This window comes from Ammospiza nelsoni, chromosome 14 (assembly GCF_027579445.1).
Source record: "Ammospiza nelsoni isolate bAmmNel1 chromosome 14, bAmmNel1.pri, whole genome shotgun sequence".
NCBI lineage: Eukaryota > Metazoa > Chordata > Aves > Passeriformes > Passerellidae > Ammospiza > Ammospiza nelsoni.
The window spans coordinates 19,851,091-19,873,177 of NC_080646.1; the positions used below are offsets into that span (position 1 = coordinate 19,851,091).

The 22,087-nt window shown below is 42.8% G+C and overlaps 1 protein-coding gene across 1 annotated transcript in view; it reads left to right on the forward strand.

Moving 5' to 3' along the window:
• Nucleotides 1–22,087, forward strand: part of RORA (RAR related orphan receptor A) — a 359,957-nt gene that overhangs the window by 326,918 nt on the left and 10,952 nt on the right. Inside the window, exons 3-10 of the mRNA XM_059481909.1 lie at nucleotides 3,444–3,529; nucleotides 11,329–11,470; nucleotides 13,167–13,562; nucleotides 16,576–16,697; nucleotides 17,887–18,019; nucleotides 18,689–18,796; nucleotides 20,152–20,262; nucleotides 21,524–21,636. Coding sequence (XP_059337892.1) covers nucleotides 3,444–3,529; nucleotides 11,329–11,470; nucleotides 13,167–13,562; nucleotides 16,576–16,697; nucleotides 17,887–18,019; nucleotides 18,689–18,796; nucleotides 20,152–20,262; nucleotides 21,524–21,636 — 1,211 coding nt within the window. The remainder of the gene's footprint in view (nucleotides 1–3,443; nucleotides 3,530–11,328; nucleotides 11,471–13,166; nucleotides 13,563–16,575; nucleotides 16,698–17,886; nucleotides 18,020–18,688; nucleotides 18,797–20,151; nucleotides 20,263–21,523; nucleotides 21,637–22,087) is intronic.

The window sequence follows — 22,087 nt, forward strand, 5'->3', positions numbered from 1 at the left end:
ATTTGTTGCTCTTGGTGGTTTGTTTGGGCTTTTATTCCTCCTCTTTGCTGCCTTTGAGACAGGACAGCCTTGGTAGGATTGTGGAGCACTGTTATTTCAGGGTGTGAAAGAGTCTTAGGCCTTTAATCTGGGAGTACAAACTACATCTGTCACCTGGGTATCTGTGGCAGTTCCTAAGCAACCACAAGAGTTTATTTTTTTCAGCAGTTCATATTTAAGAAATAATTTGCTCATGCATGAACCAGCCTGAATCAGCCTGAGCACCACCCCAGGAGACAGAAATTGTAAACTGTAATTTAGGCTAATTCTAGTCTAAAGCATGAATTAGAGTATTTTATGTAATCTTGAAAAATATACCATATAAATAAATGTAAGCAGAGAACAGGTACAATTAATTTGAGCACAGTAGGAAGCTTTAAGTAACTCTGGGAATGTGAGAAACCAAGTCGGAACATATTCTTGACATGTAAAAATATTTCCCACCTGCCTTGTTTGCATAAGAACAAGGTTTTAGCAAGTACATATTTGCATGTCAAAGTTAAAAGTGGGGAAAATATTTTCACCCTTGTAAGAAAAAATGCATAATCTTGGCACAGGCAATTTGCATTTAGTAAGTTTAAAGTATCTGAAGTCCTTTCATGCTGCATGGGAAGTGTATGAACCTGCGACAGGGGTTCCATTTCAATGAGTTGATTTGCACAGGCACCACGTGGAGCAGTAATTGATCTGATCTCGCCGTGCATTCATTTGTACCACAATTGGTTGTGGCAGTCCCCAGCGATCTGTGCTCTGAGATCCATCCCCTTGTCCTGCATCCCTGAGTGCAGCACTGAGCTGCAGTTTTAAATGCTGTGTGCCTAATTGAAAGTAAGTACCTTGAAGATGTAAATTTGAGGAAATCAGGAATTCTAAAACTACACCTGATTTGGTGCCAGAGCTCATAAAAATGATGTTGGGCAATTGCTGGCACAGCTGGAGCCTGTGAATCTGTGGAGATTCTCTTTTACCAGTAAAGCACCCTGGAAAATGCATTTGGGACTAATTATGGCACCTTTTAGACTATTACTAACCTAGCTTTAGGCCATCACTTTGAAGGCATGTTACATTCCTTCAGAAACGCTCTGCAAATGTCCTGTTGCTTAAGAAATAGGGATTGCATAGACAGGCTTCATGGGTGATTTAACTAACATGCTGGAGATTGTAGATAAACTAGATCCAATTATATCATACCTATTCAAAATAAGGCAGTAATTATGGATATAAAAGTGAAATGTAAAAAATACATTGCCATGTAGCTGTGGAGATAAGCCTTGTCACTGCCCTGTCCAAGGAGCTGCAGCAGGCTGCTGATTCACTGCAGCACAGGAGAAAAAGAATCATGTGTTGGAAAGGCACAACTGGGATTTGGGAGAGCTATTCTGGAATTTGCCCACAGGATTGCTCTCTGAATTTGAACTGCACATGGTACAAATTCTGAGTTTCTGTGAGTTCCAGTCTGTTCTCCAGTTTGTTGATGTGAAGGGAGGGGGTTATGCCAGCCTTTCTGCCACAAGCTCATAAACACAGGAGGCTCCAGTAATAATTAATGTAGCCCATTAATGAAACAGCACACGTGTTGTTTTTTCCCTTTTATTAGTTCACTTCCTGCTCCATTGTGTTTAATGTGTTAGCTGAAAGCAAAGTGAAATTAAAACCATTTTTGGGGAAGAGGCATTTCCTTCCTTAAGTGTCCTAAACAGACCTCTTAATTTCAGCCTGTTGTTTTATTGCTGCGGGGATGGAGGGGTTGGAAGGTCAGGGATGCCAAGGTTCTTGTGATGGAAGCCGATACCAGTGGTGTCCTGCTGTGTGGGGCTGCTTGGAACGCTGCTGATACCTTCCTGGCCAAAGCCCTGGAGCCTTCCCCAGCAGAGTGGGGGAGCAAACAGCTCCCATTTGGGGCTGCTCAGCTGCCACGTTGTTGTTTTTGGTGTCACCTGGAGAATATTTTGGGGGCATATTTTCGCACAGTTGGTGCTGTGCTGCAAGTCCTCTAGGCTTCTGCTTTATAATGATCTTGTGCTTTGGGCCAGATCCTGAGCTGTGCCGTGCTGCAGTGGAATGGAGCACACAGTAGCACTGCTGTTAGTAATCAAGATGACTCTTGATTAATAATAAGCATCCAGTTAGGGATTCAGTGGCATGCAGAATGCAATGTTTTTAGCGTGGACATGACCTTTTGAGAGCAGAGTAGAACTGAAATTAGGCCAATGCACTGTAAGACAGCAGTATTAGATGTGATTTCGTGTGTTGTCACAGACTAGAGAGCTGTAAATTGGATGAAAGAGGAGCTCTGTTAAGCAGTCAGGCAGCTTGTGAATGGGTTTGGGCTCCTCAAGGAGGCGAACAGCACTTGTTAGTCTGTCACAGTTACAGACACAGCCAGAGCTGCACTGTTCCAGCTAGGCCCTGTCCAGAGCACTGGTGCCGCTTCATCCTGACACGGTGTGCCAGAGCAGGGCTCTCCTGGGATTTCAGTCACCCAGCCGTGTGTGCTGGTGTTTGTGGGCACCCCCAGCACAAGGTGTGAGCGTGCCCTGCTGCTGTTGGTCACTGCAGCACTGCCTGTGCACGGCCTGCCCAAAGCTGCCAGCAGAACAGCTGCAGCCACAGGCAGTGAGGGCTGTCCCTGAGCAGGCAGGAGTCCCTTCTTGGGCCTGTGTATTCTCATGGGAAGGTGCTGCATTTAGAGCTGGTCACACACCAAACTGAGTTCAGTGGGTGGGTTTATATGTATGAAACTACATTTATCAGGGCTTTCATGCCTATAAATGAATGGCATTTTCCAGACTGTGCCAGCTCCTCTGGTTTCAGTAAACTGAGTGCTGCTGTGTTTTCCTGCCTTGTTTGTTCTGTGGTAGATAACACACAATAGGAACCAATTCCCTTTCCATTCAGATAGGCAAGTTTTGGACATGCAAAATGGGGTTGCTCTCACCTTGTAACTTCTCTTTAGCGTTGGCCCCTCGTGTGGGCTGGGTGGGTGTTGGTGGCTGTGGTGGACGTGGTGCATTTGCTTCCAGGCAGGACAAGCATTAACATTACCTGCTATGGTCTTGGATGAATACACTTGGAAGAAACCTTTCTGGTGTCATCTTAGCTCTTTGGCCATAATGTGAACTCTCCTGTTCTTTTTGGCTTTGAAATGCTGATTCCAGCCTTCTTGTGGGTTCTTAAACACCTTCTCAAATGACCCATTTTAATAACCCAAAAGCTATTATATAACGAGCAGCCATAATTTAGTCCAAAGCTCTAGGGGATCCTTGCAGTTCAGCAATGAATAGTTAATGCAGTATAATGTTTAGCAGGTTATTAGTTTTCACTGTACAAATGCTGATCAGGGAATGCTTTTATAAGGTGTTTAAAAGAAAATGTAATTAACTGGTTGCGTGCTTCTGTTGCAGCTCAAATTGAAATTATTCCATGCAAGATCTGTGGAGACAAATCATCAGGAATCCATTATGGTGTCATTACGTGTGAAGGCTGCAAGGTAAGCTTCTAAAATATTAAGTCTAAAAAGAAGCATTTAGCCTTTTGATAGTGATACTTTTCCTTCTTTTTTTAAAGAGCAAGCATTGCTCCTAAGTTCAATATAAAATAGTTGGGGATTCTGAAGTACAGGTTTTATTTGGACCTTAAATAGGATGTTTCCATGACACGCACACCATTACACTGCTGCAGATTTTAGGACATTCCTCCAAATCACACAGTTGTGCTGGGTGTGCTGTGCATTGTCTCTCTCTGCATAAACAGAAGAGGCACAGAGATGATCTGCTCAAGCACAGCACCAAGAGCATTCAGTGCATTCAGCTGAGGGAGGACAAGTCTGGCTTTTTTGAATCTCCCTGTGTGGTTTTGCTCTGTAAATTGCGATGAAGCTCTGCTGAAATAGGGGAGAGCTCTCCCCTCTGTTTTCTTTTGCCCTCTGCTGCAGGTACAGATCTCTTGTGTTTGGCAGGGGAGATGTTTCACAGCAGCACGTGCTCCTGGTGCTCAGCATGCTCAGGTCTTGCTGAGACCACTGCCTGCTCCTTGCAGGGCAGTCACTGCTGTGCAAGGTTTAGGCTTTAAAGTTTTTCCTGGAGTTGTACCTTTGGTGAATCAAGGGAACAAGGATTGCACTAGAAGCATTTCTGTTTTGTTCAGTGTGTCTGTTACAAGCAGGAATTAAACTGGACAGTGCCAGCAGCAGGCAGGAGTGAAGCTGATCCCTCCTTTTGATCCCTAGTGCAGAAGCACAGCGCTGGCTTGGGGTGACACAGTGTGCACAGCATGCTCTGGCTTGTTCTTCTCTTCATGGATCAATGTTGCAATCCCACGCTGATAAGTTTTCTCCTCTTAATCTATACTTGAGGTGTGAAGAATTGATGATGATAATAGTTTTTAGTCTACTCTCCTGACCTGCTTGATACCACAACCCATCTTCAAAAAGTAACTTCCTTGCATTCACATTATGAAGTTCTCTTTTGTGTTTTTCCCAGGAAGATTTTTGTGTTTTCATTAACACATCCTCTCAGTCTTATGGAAGTATTGGTAACAATGAAGGAAAAAAAGCTAAATTAAGAATCTTGGAATGATATGGGAACAGCACCTTCTGCCCTTTCTGCCTGCTGTTACTATGGAAAATACAAGAAATGTACTAAAAATGCATTGATAACAAAGTGGTGGCTTTTTCCAGGTTTATGTTGTTAAGCAGTCTTTGTGAGATTTCAGCTGTGGGAAGTGCAGACATTTGTTGTGAGAATTCTGCTCAAGGATCAAGTTGTGTTCAGGTTCTGAGAGCTCTTTAATCTTTAGATGGTCTGGGAGCAGAGTACTGGGAGAGAGATCCATGGCACCCAAACCTGAGTGCAGACACAGCAGGGTTAACGAGGTGCTGGTGCTTGGCTGGGCCTCCCCACATGGGGCTCCTTGCAGAGCAGGAGCCCAGGACAGGGAAGCTGCCAGCTGTGTTTTCCTTCCTTCATCTTCATGCGCTGAGTGAGAATGTATGTGCACTATACTGTGCTTTAGAACAAAGAATTTTCCTTCAAGTGCTCTATAAATCAAGTTCTGTTGGAGCTCTGTGCAATCCTCTCTTCTGAGGATTCCACCAGAATGGTCAGCTGGTGACAAGGGCAAAGGGAGGGCAAACAGGCAGGGGTGCTCAGCACACTGAAACCCCTCTGAACCTTGAAGGCAGAAGGTGAGAATTAAGAGTAAAATTTATGCATTTTCTCCTTCTCTTAAAGGAGCACAGTGAAGTTTTGTAGTCATACAGTTTCAGACAGAATTTTAAAGCCAATTAATACTTGGTTAACCAAGTTACCTTCCTTTGAGAAGCTCAGTCCTCTTTAATGCCAGAGCCCAGGCTGGCAGACTGGGGTACTGCTGCTGGGCACAAGTCACAGGAGGAGTTTACATGACCATGGCCTAGGCAGCATAAAATGACCTGCTGTGGATTCTGGATTCTCTGGATTCTTGTGCTACACTCTTCCACAGTACTGTCAACAAAGTCTCACCCAACAGAACTATTTTGGCTGGTGAAGAGGTTGGCATAGCTTGGCTCCTGCCAAAGCAGCCAGGTGTGGATTGGTATGGCTTTCTTTTCCCAGCTTTTCTGTGGCTGTGACTGCTGCAGGTTTGAGCATGCTTATGTTGCTCTTCATGTTGTGCTAAAGCTTCCTTTGTAAAAAGTGCCTGGCTGCAAAGAGCTCATTGCCAGTGCTGTGCCTTGGCTCCTGCAGCCCATGCCCAGTCCCAGAGAAGTCAGGGAGGTTCTGCACAGGTGCCACAAAGCCACCCACGTGCATCAGATGGCAGGAGCAGGGCTGTGGCTGTCAGGAGGGAACAGCTGTGCTGCTGCCCTCAAGCCAGGCCTGTCAGGAATGATCTACAGGCAGCAACAGCCACAGCAAAGTGGGGTGTTTCAGCTTGGACTGGTTTCATTCCAGTTTGGTGTGAACTTTAATGTTACTTAATCCTAATGTTAACTTAAATGTTACTCTGGAAATACTGATAAACAGCAGGAATACAGTTTATTCAAAACCTAGTCTGTATCAGGGATGAAATCACTGACCAGCTCTTGTCAGATTGACTTTTGCTGGTCCTGTTGCTCCTCTGCTGCTTTGCAGCCATTGCATTTCACAGACTTGAAAGTGTTCTGACCAGGTTGAGTTGTTACACTGCATTTCACATAACTAGACTTGAAGATTTGTATAAACCCCCTTAGTGTTTCTTGGGAAGTTTTCATTTCCTGCCTTGCTGTGATGTTGCTGGCTGTTCTTAGGAAGTTGGTGGCAGTGTTTTGCAAAGGCATTGAGTGCTGCCGACCCCTCAGCCTATTCAGCTCAATTTGAATCTGCCTTTAAAAAAGGAAAATTTAACACCCCTTCATCATGTCCCCCTTAACTGAAAATTTGAGGTTTTAGCCAGGCTGTATTTTACACTTTATCTTGGAAGTCTTCTGTGGCTTATTACAAATAAAATAAATTTTTAAGAGAGGGTAGTTGCAGGAGCACTGCTGAAAAGAATGGTATCTGTATGGAGCACTTCACTCAGCCATTAGTTGTGGGAACCCATTAACAACCTTTTATGCTGTAGGAAGGGAAAGGAAACTGGTTTGTACACATCCATGTTCTCCTAGCTGGGAGTTGAATTCAGTTCCACATGGTTATACAATGAACTATATAATTTAATTTGCAGATGCAGTTACTGGGTTTTGCTATCAATAGTTCATGCCCAGCTGACCCACCAGTGCAGTAGCAATCCCTCTCTTTACCTGACTGCCTGTAGCTGGTCTAACAAGGCCCCTCATGCAGGGCATTTCTGGGCGTTTCACATGCTTATCAGAAGGTTTATCAGTACTGGCTTTTGTCTCTTGTGTCTTTCAAGACCTCAGATGATCTTGTTGTGGTGTGCTGTCCCTGCCCGTCTTGCTTTCATTTGTTGACAAACACAAGCTCACCCTGTCTTTATTACTGATGAAAAGCTGAATGGTTTTGCTGTTTTCAGTGACACTGTGACTTTGTCTTTATTAACACAGTTTATTAAACAATATTGTCAGAGCACTCTCCTACCTTAACAACTAAAATATGTGCTGGTGGTCATAAAAGGGTTAAAAATCCAATTTGAATGTTTGACTGTCTTTTGTATTAGAGTGTATTTTTCTAATGTTTCTTTGAAGAAAATTTGTGTTGGTTTGCTTTAGAAAACAGCAAAATAATTACTCCCCCCCCCAACTAATTGTTAATTGCTCAGAATATTGCAAAACTTAATGATACGTGGAAGTCTTTAAGTATTAGCCATAAATCATGGGATTATGAATAAGCCTTTGTTGTCACAGGCTCACATACAGTCATTCCAAAACGTCTGCCATTAGGATGCAGCAAGGCAGCTGTCAGCTGTTTTCTTGTAATTAAACAGCCAATGAGCAGCTAATTAAGACATATGTGTATACAGAAGTGGAAGTGGGTATGTTAATGAACTGTAGGAATCAATTCATTAAATGACAATTTGTCAAAAGACCAAACATGAGCTCAGTGTTTCAGCCGTGCGCGGTGCAGGGGGAGCGCGAGCGGTGCCATTGGGGACCCCCGGGAGGCGCAAGTGGCTCAGGAGCCAGCTCAGAGCCCAGCGTCTGCACAGGAGCCACTGACACCAGTAACAGACTTTGCAAAAACTGCTATTTACATTTCAAAGTCCTTTTTTAACAAGTTGTTATTCCAACTGACTTACAGATGAGAAGTTCCTGTGCTCTTTTTTTCCCCAAACCTGATTTTGTGGCAATGAACGAACACCCATAGGCTGTGTTGGTGAAAATAGGAGTCTGAAACACAGGGACCAAGCTGTGGCTTGTTACTGCTCTGCTCTTCTGGCACCAGGTGGATCCATCTGCAGGAGGAACAGGGAATGTGCAGAGCTCAGTGCTGGGGCTGGATCTCAGTGCTGCCATCAGGAGGGGCTGAGACATGGCCCGGGGTGCCAGAGTGCTCTGACACCGGGGCTGCTGCCGTGCAGCACCAGCTTGTGTCTGTGCTGTGTCTGTGCTGGTCAGGAGGGGTGCCTCTGCCTGGCCCAGTGGGTCACACGAGTGATGGTTGTAAACACGCACGCAACACAAAGCATGTGGCCTGGGCTGGCTTGCATAAGGCTTGAACCTATACACGTGTACCAAGGATGCATCCACCTCCTCCTTCCTGGTGGAAAAATTGTAGCCAGCTCTGTGCCTCTGGCAAAGAGAGGGACTAGAACAACAGAATAGAGTGTTCTCCTTTTAATAAAGGAGAGAAAAAGCCTAGAAAGAAACTGTAGGTACTTACAGAAGGCTCCTGTAATAGGGGCTTCCCCACGTGTCTTACAGTGATGAGAAAGCCCAAGGACCACCAAAAGCTTACATAACTCACAAGTAAATGACAGCACCATAGAACAAAAATCCTCACTTGACCTTCTTTGTCAATTCACTCCCACATGTCAGATACCTGTGTTTCTGAGCTCTGCACAAGTTTAGATTAGCTTTTGAAGTTTGTGGCAAGCTTTCTTCTTTCTTTTACCTAGTGCTGATGTTTTCTTGGGTTTGTTTTTAAAAGCAATTTACTGTATCTCTGGTTTGTAAAGTGCAAGTGCTTTTAAAGGCCTGGGTTCAGGCATTTCTGCTCTGCTGGAAATTTAGCTTCAAGCTGTAACTTAGCTGATATATTGTACACTAAAATGTATTGAGCAGCTGTGTCTCTAGGGAAAATCTGGAAAAGGAAAAAGGCCAGTATTTTCTCCATTATAATACTAAAAATAATATTCAGTTTGACAAGGGTATTCTTAACAAAATATGCCGAAGTGGCAATTCAGAATCAGTGTACATATATATATCTCAGCTAAAGGAAAACATATGGATCCTTGAGGTTATTGGGACATGTTGGTTTCACATGCTGTTTAGGCTGACTTGCAGAATCCCAGAGGTGGCAGAGGGTTTCATGCAGCTCATGTGTGAGCATGTCATCCAGTGTAACTGGAAGAGTGTTTGGAGAACTGAAATTTTCAGGGACTGATGCACAACCTTGACCAGTCACTGGTCAGCTCAATCCCTAATCCTGTTTTTGTGGTGAATGGCATTGCACTTGGAGTTCAGTGGTGAACACGCTTGTCCTTGCACTGCAGTGACAGACTCCACTGATGGTGCTCCCAGCACTAGAAATGAATCAATGTACTTACCAAGAGTTGGTTTCTCTGGAGGGATCAGTTGTGATGTTGGAATGGTAGACATTTCCATGGTATTTCAGGTTGAATTATTATTATAGGGTGAAATTCATTCAATTGGAGCTCAATATGTGCAATACTTTCAGTCTCAGTGACAATTCCCTATTGACAAACATGAAAAAAGTGGTTGAAAGTTCTGTCATATAGAAACAAAGAGCAGAAAAAAAGGGTAACAAATTATGTACAGGAAAACAGGATTAAAGAGAGCATCTTCAGTTTGTTTGGTTTTTAATATTCCATGTTCCCTAGTAAAGCTTTAATAAAAGGAGTGTAACCAACAAAGACTGGTGCCTTCCTGCTAAGATTGAGCAGGGGCTTTGTCTCAGTGTTTTGCCATATTTCTGTCTGCAGCCACTTTGATAGGAGCTACTTGAGACTTGTCATACAGATGTCCTTCCTTTGTTTACTTCACCAAGTATCTGTGCATGTGCTGAGGGACTCCAGCATGAAACCTTTGAGTAAATAACAAATTGGTAAAAGTCCAGCTTTAATTAAAAGGTGCCCAGCCTTTCCAAGGAGCTATTTTCTTTGCAGCACTGTTAATTAATCCATTATGTGGCAACGTAAAACTAAAATAGTGTGCTCACTGCTCTCAAATGCCTCTTTAGAATGACTGCATCTTTGCAGAATCCTTGTGAAGTAGGTATTACACACACAGCAGCTTGTGTTTGGGCAGTCTGTGGCAAAAGGATGAAATGGACTTCAAAGCAAGCAGCTGCAGAGTGGTGAATGACGTGCACCTCTCTGGAGGAGACAATAAAGTTGTAGCTGTGCGTAACCTTCCAAGCTTGCTTTGGAGCTGGGCTTACTCAGGAAAGAGATCATACAGAAAATGTGCTTTAGCTTTTCCCCTCCTTAAGAATCTATATCCTGCACAAAGTTGAACAAAACTTGGGCTGTCAGCATCAAACTAACTCTCACAATAGCAGCAATAGGTGACAGCAGCACCGGTGCAGTGACCATGCCTCTGTCCTGGGCACTAGTGAGGCACCTCAGGTGCTGTGTCTGGTTTTGGGCCCCTCGTGACAAGTGACATTGAGGGGCTGGTGTGGGTCCAGAGAGGGGCAGCAGAGCAGGGGAAGGGTCTGGAGCACAAGTCTGTTACTGGTTTTAAGTCTGATAAGGAACAGCTGAAGGTGCTGAGGTTATTTAATCTGGTGAAGAGGAGGCTCAGGTGTGACCACCTTGCTTTCTACAACTCCTTGATAGGAAGATGGAGCCAGTTGGGGGTCAGGCTTCTCTCCCATGGAGCCAGCAACAGGACAAAAGAAGATGGCCTCATGTTGTGGTAGGGCAAGTTTCAGTTGGATATTTGGAAAAAAAATCTTTACTGAAAGGTTGAAGATTTGAAAGGGTGGGCAGGCATTGGATTAGACTGTCCATGGAAATGGTGGAATCACTATCCCTGGAAGTGTTCAAAAGGGTGTGTGAATGTGGCACTTTAGGTTTAGTGGTGAACACAGTGGTGCTGGGATGACGTTTGGGCTTGATGATCTTAGAGGTCTTTTTCCATCTTAATGATTCTGTGAATCTTTAAAAAGCATGTTAAGAAATTGTCCTTTGCAGGAGAAACTGTTCAGCATCGTGCTGTGTATTTTTAAACACACACACACACTGGCAAGGCTGAACATCAGAGCCTGCCACTGTCACTCCAGAGAGCAGAACAGGGTGGTAGCTGTTAAATCCTCCCTATTTTGGAGAACTATGACAACCCAGGAAAGATAGGAAATCAAGGTCTATAATTAGTTTTATCTCATTTGAAAAGAGCTAGTCTGCCATATGTAATATGGGATATGTAAAATCAGTGAATAAAAAGTGTAATTCCTTTACATGTTACAACACTTTTTTAATGAACCGCTTCTTGCTAGTTACTGGTTTTTGTTTATTTCTAGGAGAGAAAAAAAACCAACAAAACCTTTAGTTTTAACTTCCTTTAGTTGACTGTAGAGCACTTGAACTTCTTTTCTTTTAAGTATGCTATCCTTGCTATCCTTCAGAGTCTTTACTTGCTCCATCAGTTGACAGCTCCCTGACTTGTGTTTTGCCATGGCACGGCAGGGCTTTTTCAGGAGGAGTCAGCAGAGCAATGCCACGTACTCGTGTCCTCGGCAGAAGAACTGTCTGATCGACCGCACCAGCCGCAACCGCTGCCAGCACTGTCGCTTACAGAAATGCCTTGCTGTGGGGATGTCTCGGGATGGTAAGCGCTGCTGCCTCGGGGCTGCCTGTGAAATACTGGCATGGGGGCTGCTGGCATGGCTGGGCAGCCAAAACCAGCAGTTACATGCTAATTGTGCATTGATAGCTGAGATCATCGAGTGAGTTTCAGATGTTGCCTCATATTTTTCTATGTCGTATGCTATGTGTTTTTAGATGCTGCTGTAGACTCGAATATATACAAATCAGGGCATATACAAAGTTCTTGGAGTTGTCTTTTTTCTTACTTACCTATTATAGTTCTCACTTAAGAGCTTTGTCTCTGGTCATTTCGTGAAGATGTAGTTTGTTTTTCTCATGTTAATATATTCATATATTCATTGATATATTCTCTATACACTCATTCCAACTTAAGTGACCTCCTGTAGTTGCAAGTAGCGCTGCCTGGTGCATGGGTCCGGATCAGAACTGCTTCACAGTATCAACTGAAGTTAAATATGTGTATAATGAATAATGGAAAAAATACAAAGAAAAAAAATGATGCAGTGTTTTTTCAAAGATGGAATTCTGAAGAAAAGATGTTCCAGCACTGTTAAATATTAAGCTCAAAATTGCAGCTTGAGTAGTGATGAAAGCCCGCCTCTGCCAAAGAGTTGCTTATGTAATTCAGTCAGAACTGGCTTTGCAGCTGAGCCTTGCACGCCTCCCCCACAGATGGAAGGGAGCTGCCACCACTCACCCATCTGAAGATCTGACTCAGTCTTTTCCCCTGCCACAGTGACAGCAGCGCTGCATGTTCTACAAATACATACACATTACTCTAGGTGCATGAGGCCTTATCAAGGAGATTGTTCCCAGATTACGTTTACTTCTTGAATTACATTGTCTTTATTTTTTTTTATTGGCCATGAGACTAAAAACCTGAAACAGTTGATCATTAATGACTACTTTTCCCGACATGTTTGTTTTCCTGTAGAAAAGCTGAAGGTAGTAGTTGCCTTTCTAAGGATGAAGCTTTTACAGCAGATACAGGTCCTTGAAATCCCACGCTGCATCCATGAGAATTCCCTGGAAATTCCCAAACCAGTTGCTGCTGGCTTTCAGCTAATGCTTCTCAAAGTTGTAGTAATGCTGTGGAGATGCACGCATGCACTTGTGTGCACACACACAGACACACAGGTTTAACAATTACTCATCTACTAAGCATTTTTGCCTGTCACAGAGGCACTTTGGTGGCAGGTTTGGTGGTTCTTCCCACATGCTTTAGTCCCAATCTCAGTAAAGCTTGCTGTTGATACAGTGAGAGAGCCCCCACATGTTGGCACCACACTCTAGGGTCACTCCACAGCATGAGTGTACAGCTGGTTGGAACTGGACAGTTGTCTCAGGCCAGTGTGTTCTGGTTTAGCTTCTGCTTTTCTAGGTAGGGTTTGAATGCTGAAGAGATGCATCTGTCAACCTCAATGCACATATGAGAGAAAATCTTTCCAGCACAGAAGTGGAAAGTTAATGAATTAAGTTAAACCAGTGACTTCTAATGGTCCATTTCAGTGGCATGTCAAGACAGTCTTTTAAAGAGCAGGCACCTGTGTACCTGTAACTGAGAAGTGGTTCTTAGGTCTGTCCATCCTGCAGGTTTGGGTTTGTGCTGTATCCTTCCATGTAACACTGAAAGCCTCACAATGAAAAGGCAGTGGTGGATGTGTAGAGATGTAATCTCTTGTGTGTCTGTGTTTCAGCTGTAAAGTTTGGTCGAATGTCAAAGAAGCAGCGGGACAGCCTGTACGCCGAGGTGCAGAAACACCGAATGCAGCAGCAGCAGCGCGATCACCAGCAGCAGCCCGGAGAGGCAGAGCCGCTCACACCAACATACAATATCACCACCAATGGCTTAACAGAGCTACATGACGACCTCAGTAATTACATTGATGGGCATACCCCTGAAGGTAGCAAAGCAGACTCTGCAGTTAGCAGCTTCTACTTAGACATACAGCCTTCTCCAGATCAGTCGGGTCTTGATATTAATGGAATCAAACCAGAACCAATATGTGACTACACACCAGCATCGGGCTTCTTCCCTTATTGTTCTTTTACAAATGGGGAGACCTCTCCAACTGTGTCCATGGCAGAATTAGGTAATGAGAGAGAAAAGCTTCCGTTGTAATTGTCTTAACAGTACCCTTTGGATGAAAGTGGCACGTGTAGCCAGTGATAGTGAGAATGCTGCTGCAGTAGAGCTGTGGGCATGGATGGGCATTCTTGTGTGAAGTGCACAGCAAACACCCTGATTGATCTCAGGGCACAGGGGAACTCCTTTCTGCTCTGGACTGAAGCTCCCTGGGAACTGGGGTTAATCAGTGCTGCCAGTGTTGCTTTTGCTTTCAGTCCTTGCTGTAGAACCCTGGGAATACTGATGAAGGTAATTTTTAGTGTTGAGAAAACAGGGCATTTCTTTATTTGCAGATTATTTTTAAAAAATTTATCTCCTTTTTCATTATCTCAATACTGTTAGTCCTAACAATAAGTGATGAGGCTGATTTTCTTCTGCTCTTTACCCGAGGAAAGCACTGGGCTAATCTGAGGGCAGTTCTTGTCACTTATTGAAGAGGATCTAGCCCCAAATACTGAAGGACATTTTTGAATGTAGCAAGTTTTGATAATTTCTCTAAGAGCTTTATAACAACCACATTAATTAGCACATTTTACTTTAAACTTTTCCCTTAATGATTACACTAAGGCTGAATTCCACAAGTATGACTTGTCAACAGCTGAGACTGGAGTTAGAGTGTGCTGTGTTATAAACAAAGTGGAACAGGACATCAAAGAACTGGTTTCATGATTCCATTACTTATGTAAGCAGCCAGGCATTTAAAATTGATTCTTAAAACTTGCTGAAGCAACATTTTTTCTAATTATTTTATTATGAAAACCTAAAAATAGTTCAAAAAATCAGGTATTCCACACTAAAATTTTGTGTGGTTTATTTTATGTTCTTTTGAGAAGTTTTGCAGAGAGGAAGTCACAAGAAGCTTGCTTTTTAATGTCCTTATGTTGCAGAATGCTGCAACAATGTAATTTGTCCTGACAGCCAAAATATTGTGTCTGGCATCAGTTCAAATAATTTCAGATAGGTAAAAAGGAGAAGAAAATGTCTGGACAAAGGCAGCACTACTAGTTTTGTCTCAGTGAAATGACTGCTAATTTTCTCATGGAAGGTATTAAAAAGATCTACATTAAACCCACAAAAAAAAAAAAAAAAGAAAAAAAAAAAGTTTTTCCTTTGCAGGTCCAGTGTTGAGTTTGGACCACTGGCCTAACAAAGTTTGTCCTGTTGCTTACCTTGATTTACACAGTGCTTTGTTTAAAGCCTGCACAGCGTGATTGGGGTGCCCAGCATGAACATTACTGAACAATGTTTGAAGAATGTTTGTCTGCCAGATGAAGGTTTCAATTTAGAAAGGTGTGGCTGTTCAGTGAAAATATTTAGGTGTGTGCTGAAACGCAGTCCCAGAGTGAGGCAGAGGTTTGTGAATAACATGGGAATATTTCTCCTCCTGCATCCTGCAAGGGCACAGGGATCATGCTGTCAGCTGCTGCTACCAAGAACAAGTGTTTAACTATACACTTGTTAAAAAAAAAAAAAAACAAAACTGCTCTGAAATACATCAAAGCTATGGTGACAAAGTATAAATTACATTGTGTTCTACCTTACTGATTGCCCAGGTAGCACATATAATCTGCTTTTATTTCATCTGTATGTTAAAGACTTTGCAGGCAATATCTTACTCAAACTACTGACAGACATTGGTCCAGCAGTTCAGTTTGTGAGGAGCTCTTTGATCATTACTAAACAAAGCCAGTTTCACTGAAGACCCAGTAATGCAGTCCCTCAGAATACCTCCATGTTGTAGTGACCACCATTCCTCCTTGGTTTGAGCCTTCATTTTCAGTGGCCAAACAAAGCAGGATTCTGTGAGACAAGTCCCCAGGCCTCTACTTGTCACATGCTAAAATAGGAGAACATGCCCACCTGAAGGGTCAGGGTAGGAAAGGGGAAGTTAAATAAAAGTGGAACATGGGTATCTAAATTCTGTTCAGGCTTTTGAAAGTGTTCCTAAACATTTATGGAACCAGGTTTTATTAATAAATGTAAATCTGCATTATGCATCTTTTAATCAAGTGTAGCAGCAGAAAATAATTCTATTTCAAATTAAAACGTATGGAACTTTTAAATCATGTGCAGTAAACTAGGTGACTACTCTAAAGCTGAAGGAAAACAACCTCTAGTGTTAGGGATTTTTTAGTGTGTTATCTTAGTCTTCTGGATTCTCTAATAGATGCATTTTTGTGATATTTTTAAAATTTTATGAGAGTAGGGGAAAAAACCACTTTTCCCTCCCAGGCAGCCTCATGGAACCAGAGTCCTGCCTGAGAGAGTGCTAGACAGGTGGTGCCTGTATTTGCCTATTGGAAAGCGATGGCACTGGCAGCTCTGCCTGCCTGGCAGTGCCGTTCTGTCCCGTCCCTGATGTGCCCTGCGTTCAGCACGGCCTTGTCCAGCGGTGTGCGCTCGCTGGAGGCGCCATCCCCCTCTTCTTCCCACAGTTCCTGCGCCTGTAGTCCGTGGTGTCCTTCTGGGCCCGGTGCCGGTGTTCCCCCGCGGTGCCGGGTGCGCCCCAACGGTGCCCGGTGCCCGGTGTGCCCCCGTGCTGCCCGGTGCCGGTGTTTCCCCGCGGTGCCCGGTGTTCCCCCGCGGTGTCCGTGTACGGTGTTCCCCCGCGGTGCCCGGTGTTCCCCCGCGGTGCCCGGTGCCGGGTGTGTCCCAGCCGTGCCGGGTGTGTCCCAGCCGTGCCCGGTGCCGGGTGTTCCCCCCCGGTGTCCGTGTCCCCCCTTGGCGCCGCTTTGTGCCGGTGCCCAACTCTGGGTCAGCGGCGCCCTCTGGCGGCGGCTGCGGGCGCGGTCTCCGGCCGCCGTTCAGTGGCTGCGCCTGCCGACGCCGGTTCCAAGGAAAGTCAAAGCAAAGCGATTTTCTCTCTCAGCTCACCCTCTCCCCTCCCCCTGTTGCAGCTGAAATGTACGAGCTTTTCTCGTGTCTGAAGGTATAGCTTTGCATTTCTAACGCGTGTCGCTTTCTGCTCTTTCTTTTAGAACATCTTGCACAAAATATTTCCAAGTCACACATGGAAACTTGCCAGTACTTGAGAGAGGAGTTACAGCAGATAACATGGCAAACTTTTCTGCAGGAAGAAATTGAGAACTATCAGAACAAGGTATAAAAGCATGCCAAGATACGGCATGGTTTCTTTAAAGCATGGTATTTCCATAACACACTGCAAAATTCACTTTTTCACTGCTTTCTCCTTACTATCAGGAATGTATATTTCTGTGTGTTTAAAAAAATAATACACTAGAATCAAAAGCAGCAGTATGGTCACGATATCTTTTGCATTTGTGATTTTTAGAGGTATAGGAAAAGGCAAAGACATTCTCCTAAAATCTGTCTCTGGTAAAGGATAGGAAATAATAGGAATTTTTTCAATCCTAATTGGCATGTTATTTTCTTCTCTTAAATTGTCATGTCCTGGATCGACAACAACAGAAGGCGAAGCCACCAAGTTTGTGATGTTACATGCTGTGCTTTAGCTGGAGTTTATAAACACAGAGCTCCATCACATTTCCAGCCTTGGGGGTTCACTGTAATCCTGATTCATGCTCCAGTTGTCCCTCAGTGTTTGGCTTTTACCTGTGGAGCAGCAGCACAGTGCTGCCATGCCACCAGGGTATTGTAAGGTCTAATCAGTGTTATTTCCAACGTGCCTTCTATCCACAAGCTGCTGCCAATTGGCTACTTTTGGAAAATGGCCTGGGGAAGCACTGCTGAAGCACACTGTTCTTTGAACATATTTTTCATTTCCACAGAAAAATATTTAACCTTTCGGAGTACAATTTTTTCTACTTTAGGTGATTTCATTCTGCATTATTTTCAACACTGGAAAAACTCACTACTTGCATGTTTTCCTTACGTTTTTATCAAGATGATCTTCATATATGGACATATTTATATGTATTCTTCTGAAGATGAGCTAGGTTGATAATTTGCATTCTGTACAAAATACAGAAGCTGACAGGAAAAATATGATCGTGCCTTGTTGGTGTAAATTGGCATTTTATTTTCATGCAGTGAATAAAATTCCCACTGAAATGACCAAACTCGTTACACTTTGACATTTTTGGCTTATATAAAAGTACTCTGAGCTGGATCTATCGCGACATGACTGAAGAAGTCTTCCATGGTTGCATTGTCACTCACCCACATGCGGCTCTGGTTTTGAGGTCAGACTGCAGCCAGGAGTGTTGGAGGGAACTCACTCAATTTGTTGTTTGGTTTTCTTTAGCTCAGTTTACTTTCTGACAGTGAGCTTTGGTTAGTAATTTTTTCATTTCTCTTCTCTCAAACAGCAAAGGGAGGTAATGTGGCAGTTATGCGCAGTCAAAATAACAGAAGCTATACAGTATGTAGTGGAATTTGCCAAACGCATTGATGGCTTTATGGAGCTGTGTCAAAATGATCAAATTGTGCTTTTAAAAGCAGGTATGTGGGTCAGCTTTAAGGTCTGCTTCTATTAGTTTTGCCTGAGGAAGGTGTTACATGTTACATACAGTGGTTGCATACACATATATTTATATGCAGTACAATGGTCTTTTAAAATTAAATAATGGAAAACCTTGCAAAATTTCTGTCTTGGAAGTAACATCATCTTAGTTATTGTGGGGAGAAGGAGTTCAGGTCTATCTAATAAATTTTCATTATGGATAAAAGGAGCAATGAGTGTGATAAGATGTAAAAATTGGATTTAATTTTTTTTTGATTGCTAATAGTGAGTATTTCAAGGTAAAAATCCAAATTGTTCTACACAAGATATTGTAGGAGTAATTCAGGTTACAAATACTGGACCAAGTTGTTAAGGCTTGGTGAACACATATATAAATGAGCTGCTTTGGCTTCAGAGACTTCATTACTCTAAAAAAATGACTCAAGTTCATTACCATTAACTAAGTTGCTTTAGCAAAAACTTCTAAAGGGGTTTATGGGAATTCTTGTAATTCTACCAGCAAACCAAACTATGCTTTGTTACACCACAGCAACTTACTACACTACTAAACTGACAATGAATGCAGAGCATTGTTATTAAATTCTCACTTGCTCTTTGCAACTGCAGGCTCTCCTTCCTTAGTCAAACATCCCTTGTTTCTGTTATAGGGTCTTTAGAGGTTGTGTTCATCAGAATGTGCCGTGCCTTTGACTCCCAGAACAACACAGTCTACTTTGATGGCAAGTATGCTAGCCCAGAGGTTTTCAAGTCCTTAGGTAAGGAAATGTGAATTGTTGTGTCTTAAAAAAAAAAAAACAAACCCCAAAAAACCAGAAGAAAAATAATACGGTGGAAAGGCAAGGGAAAACAGCTGCTTTGAAAAATCAGTCTATAGTATTCAAATAAAAGAGTTCTGGAGCTCAGACTGCTGTGTTCTGGCTCTGTTTGAGGCCAAGCTGATTTCAGGAGGTAAAACAGCTGAAGGCTGTGCAGTAAAGGACTGTTGGTGCTGAAGTCCAGCATTTTGATTAGGGTAGAGCTGTTTGGACTCACTTGTTGAGAGGAGAAGCCCAGATTTCATATGTAATGTAATGTTTCATGCATCCTGTTGGAAAAGGCAGCAGATTTTAAGCTAATTTGGGATATACTGACATGATTGCTTTGAAGATGTTAATGGTGTTTTAAATTTTGCCAAGTCCGGTTATTTGCTGGTAAAACACTGTAAATAATTATTTAAAATTAAACTACATATAATTTTGAAATTTTTTCCTGTATATTTTTGTTAATTTTAAAAGGATCTATTCACTGGGTATAGATTTGGGCTGTAAGCTACTTTATAGGCAGTGAAAATACATCAGTGGAGAATGCTGGACAATTACTGAAGTATTCTCTGCCTTTCTAAAACACCTCAAGGTACAAGGTCAGAGCACAAACAGTTCTGGCTTCTGAGGAAATATAACTTGGATCTGTTACCAGCTGTATGCAGAAGTTTAGGCTGGGGAGGCTGAGGAAAACCTTTGTCTCTCAGGTTGTGATGCTCCTCAGAGCAGGGCTCACTTTGCAGACTGTGCCTGCATGTGTGACAGCAGCAGTAACCTGAATAACCTGTGTGAGCAAGAGAATGGATGGAAGGAGACAGAGTTCCTGTTCTGCATGAACCGTGTTCAGTCAGACCTTGGCTTCTCCCTTTGCTTCCTGCATGTCCCTGTGTGCCTCTCTTCCCCCACTCTGTGTGCTCAATAATCTTAAAGTCAGAACTTCTTCAGTCCACGCTGACATGACAAGGTTCCATTTAGAACAGAAACAAAGGTAGAGCAATTTTGAGCTTGAAAGTAAATGGCTTGAGATTTATTCATATTCACCCCATGAGAACCCAGTGTAGAAAAGATACAGTGTGCAAAACTTTGTCAGTCTTGGTTGCCAGGATGTGGGAGCTGGGAACTTGTGGGAGTGGAGTAATACCCTCAAGGATGAGTGAGATCTCACTGCCATCACTTCACAGTCCTTAAGAAGAAGACCACCTTTGAAGTGTTTTACATCTATTTCTCATCTCTATCAGAATAAATCAATAACTCTGTAGCACTGAAGTAGTTTTAAACAATGTAACAAGAGCTTAGCTTTTTTTTTGCAGGTTGTGAAGACTTCATTAGCTTTGTGTTTGAATTTGGAAAAAGTTTATGTTCTATGCACCTGACAGAAGATGAGATAGCTTTGTTTTCTGCGTTTGTTTTAATGTCAGCAGGTAAGAGATGAAGATTTCCTCTAGATTTATCTGGTAGGGGTTGTTTTTATTTTCAGGACTTTTTAATTATAATGTTACAATTATCAGATGTTGTGGAAATATTGTGGACATTTTTTGAGTGTCTTCTCCTCACCAATTTTTTTATTTTAATAATCACATTAAAACTATGAATTTAGGAACCATTTTGTTAAATTGGAAATCCTAATCTAAGCCCATATTTTCCACATTTTCACTTTGTTGAGGACTCAGCTTCTTTGCAAAGGCTTAAATGCATTTGAGTGAGACTCATGAGCCAGTCCTGGTGAGAGGTAGTTACTGAACTCCCATAGACAGCTGTCCATGCATGTGAGCTTGCAGCTGCAGCACAACAGAAAATTTCCAGCAGTGCCATTTTAGTGTGACTGGGGACACTGAGAATTATGGTGCAAGACATCCAAGTCACCCCAAAAGTCAGCTTGGGTCTGCCATGCCTGTGGCTAAATTAACTTAATAATCACAGATGAATGTGCACAGTGTGCTCCAGGTCCTGGAAAGGCTTCTTAGGTCAGGTGGAGCAAGGTACTGGGGCAGAAAGTCAGTTTGTGCCTGGCCTGACACCTGAGGAAGGAAACTGTGAGTTCAGACTGCACCATAATGGTCTCGTTCTGTTAGCAATGGTGGCTTTATTGAGTCTGCCATAAATATGTTCTCATGTTGTTGGCCAGACAGGAAGTGTGTTAGCCCTGTGTCTTAGCAACCTACAAAACCCTACAGTTCTGTCACAGCTAATACTGCTTTTCTGCCAGGAAGTTCAGCTGTAGTTTTTTTTTTAGTAGTTGAATCTTTGCATCTGATTTTTCTGTCAGTCACTGTAAGTTCTGTAAGTTCTGCTGGCTTTCTCTAAGTTCTGTAAGATCTTAGCAAGATGATCCTCTCCAAGTAGTTGTTCATTATATGATCTATTAATTTCCCAGTAAAAAGTTGCTAGCCTCATTTTGTAAACACTCTGCATTTTACAGATTTTCTTGCAAATGAGTAATAGATCTTACTCAGATGCATTGCATTCTCCTAAATAAGGGCTTTATAAAAGTAACTTTAAATGCATGTAATAAATATATTTCAAAACCTGTTAATTTTGAAGCCCATTTTCTATATGAAAGTATATGACAATTGGAAGGAAGGTTGCAAATAGGAAAAAGGAATCTGTAACAGACTTAGTACTTCCTGGTGCACTGTGATCCATGTGTGCATTACTAGAGGTTTTAACTCCATTTATATTCAGATCGCTCATGGCTTCAGGAGAAAGTAAAAATTGAGAAACTCCAACAGAAGATCCAGCTAGCACTTCAGCACGTCCTACAGAAGAACCACCGAGAAGATGGAATTCTGACCAAGGTAAGGGTCATCCTGTGCCATGGCACAGGACTGTGAAAGAGTGCCTTCACCTGAGCACTGCCCTGATTATGGGGTAAAGCTCATGCACAGTTAATTTATTTATAAACCCAGAATTCTTTGTTCAAAATGGAGCTGCTCAGTTGAACCTTGTTACTTAAACCTAGAAGAGGTGAAATGATGATGTTCTAGGGAACAAGGTTGCTAATGGTCTGAAAGGGAGTATTTTTATGTGGAACTTCGTGAAAAGTGATGAAGGTTTTTATGATAGCTCTCCTACACAACACTCCTGCCACACAGAATACTATTTCAGTGCCACAACATGCATGCCTTAGTATTTGTGGAATCTCTGCTGCATGACAATTAAGTTGTTATAACATGCAATGCACAAACTAAACTTGCTTTGCCAACTTCCATGAGAAGTTCCCCACACAGCCTTTTTCTCAGTTCTTCC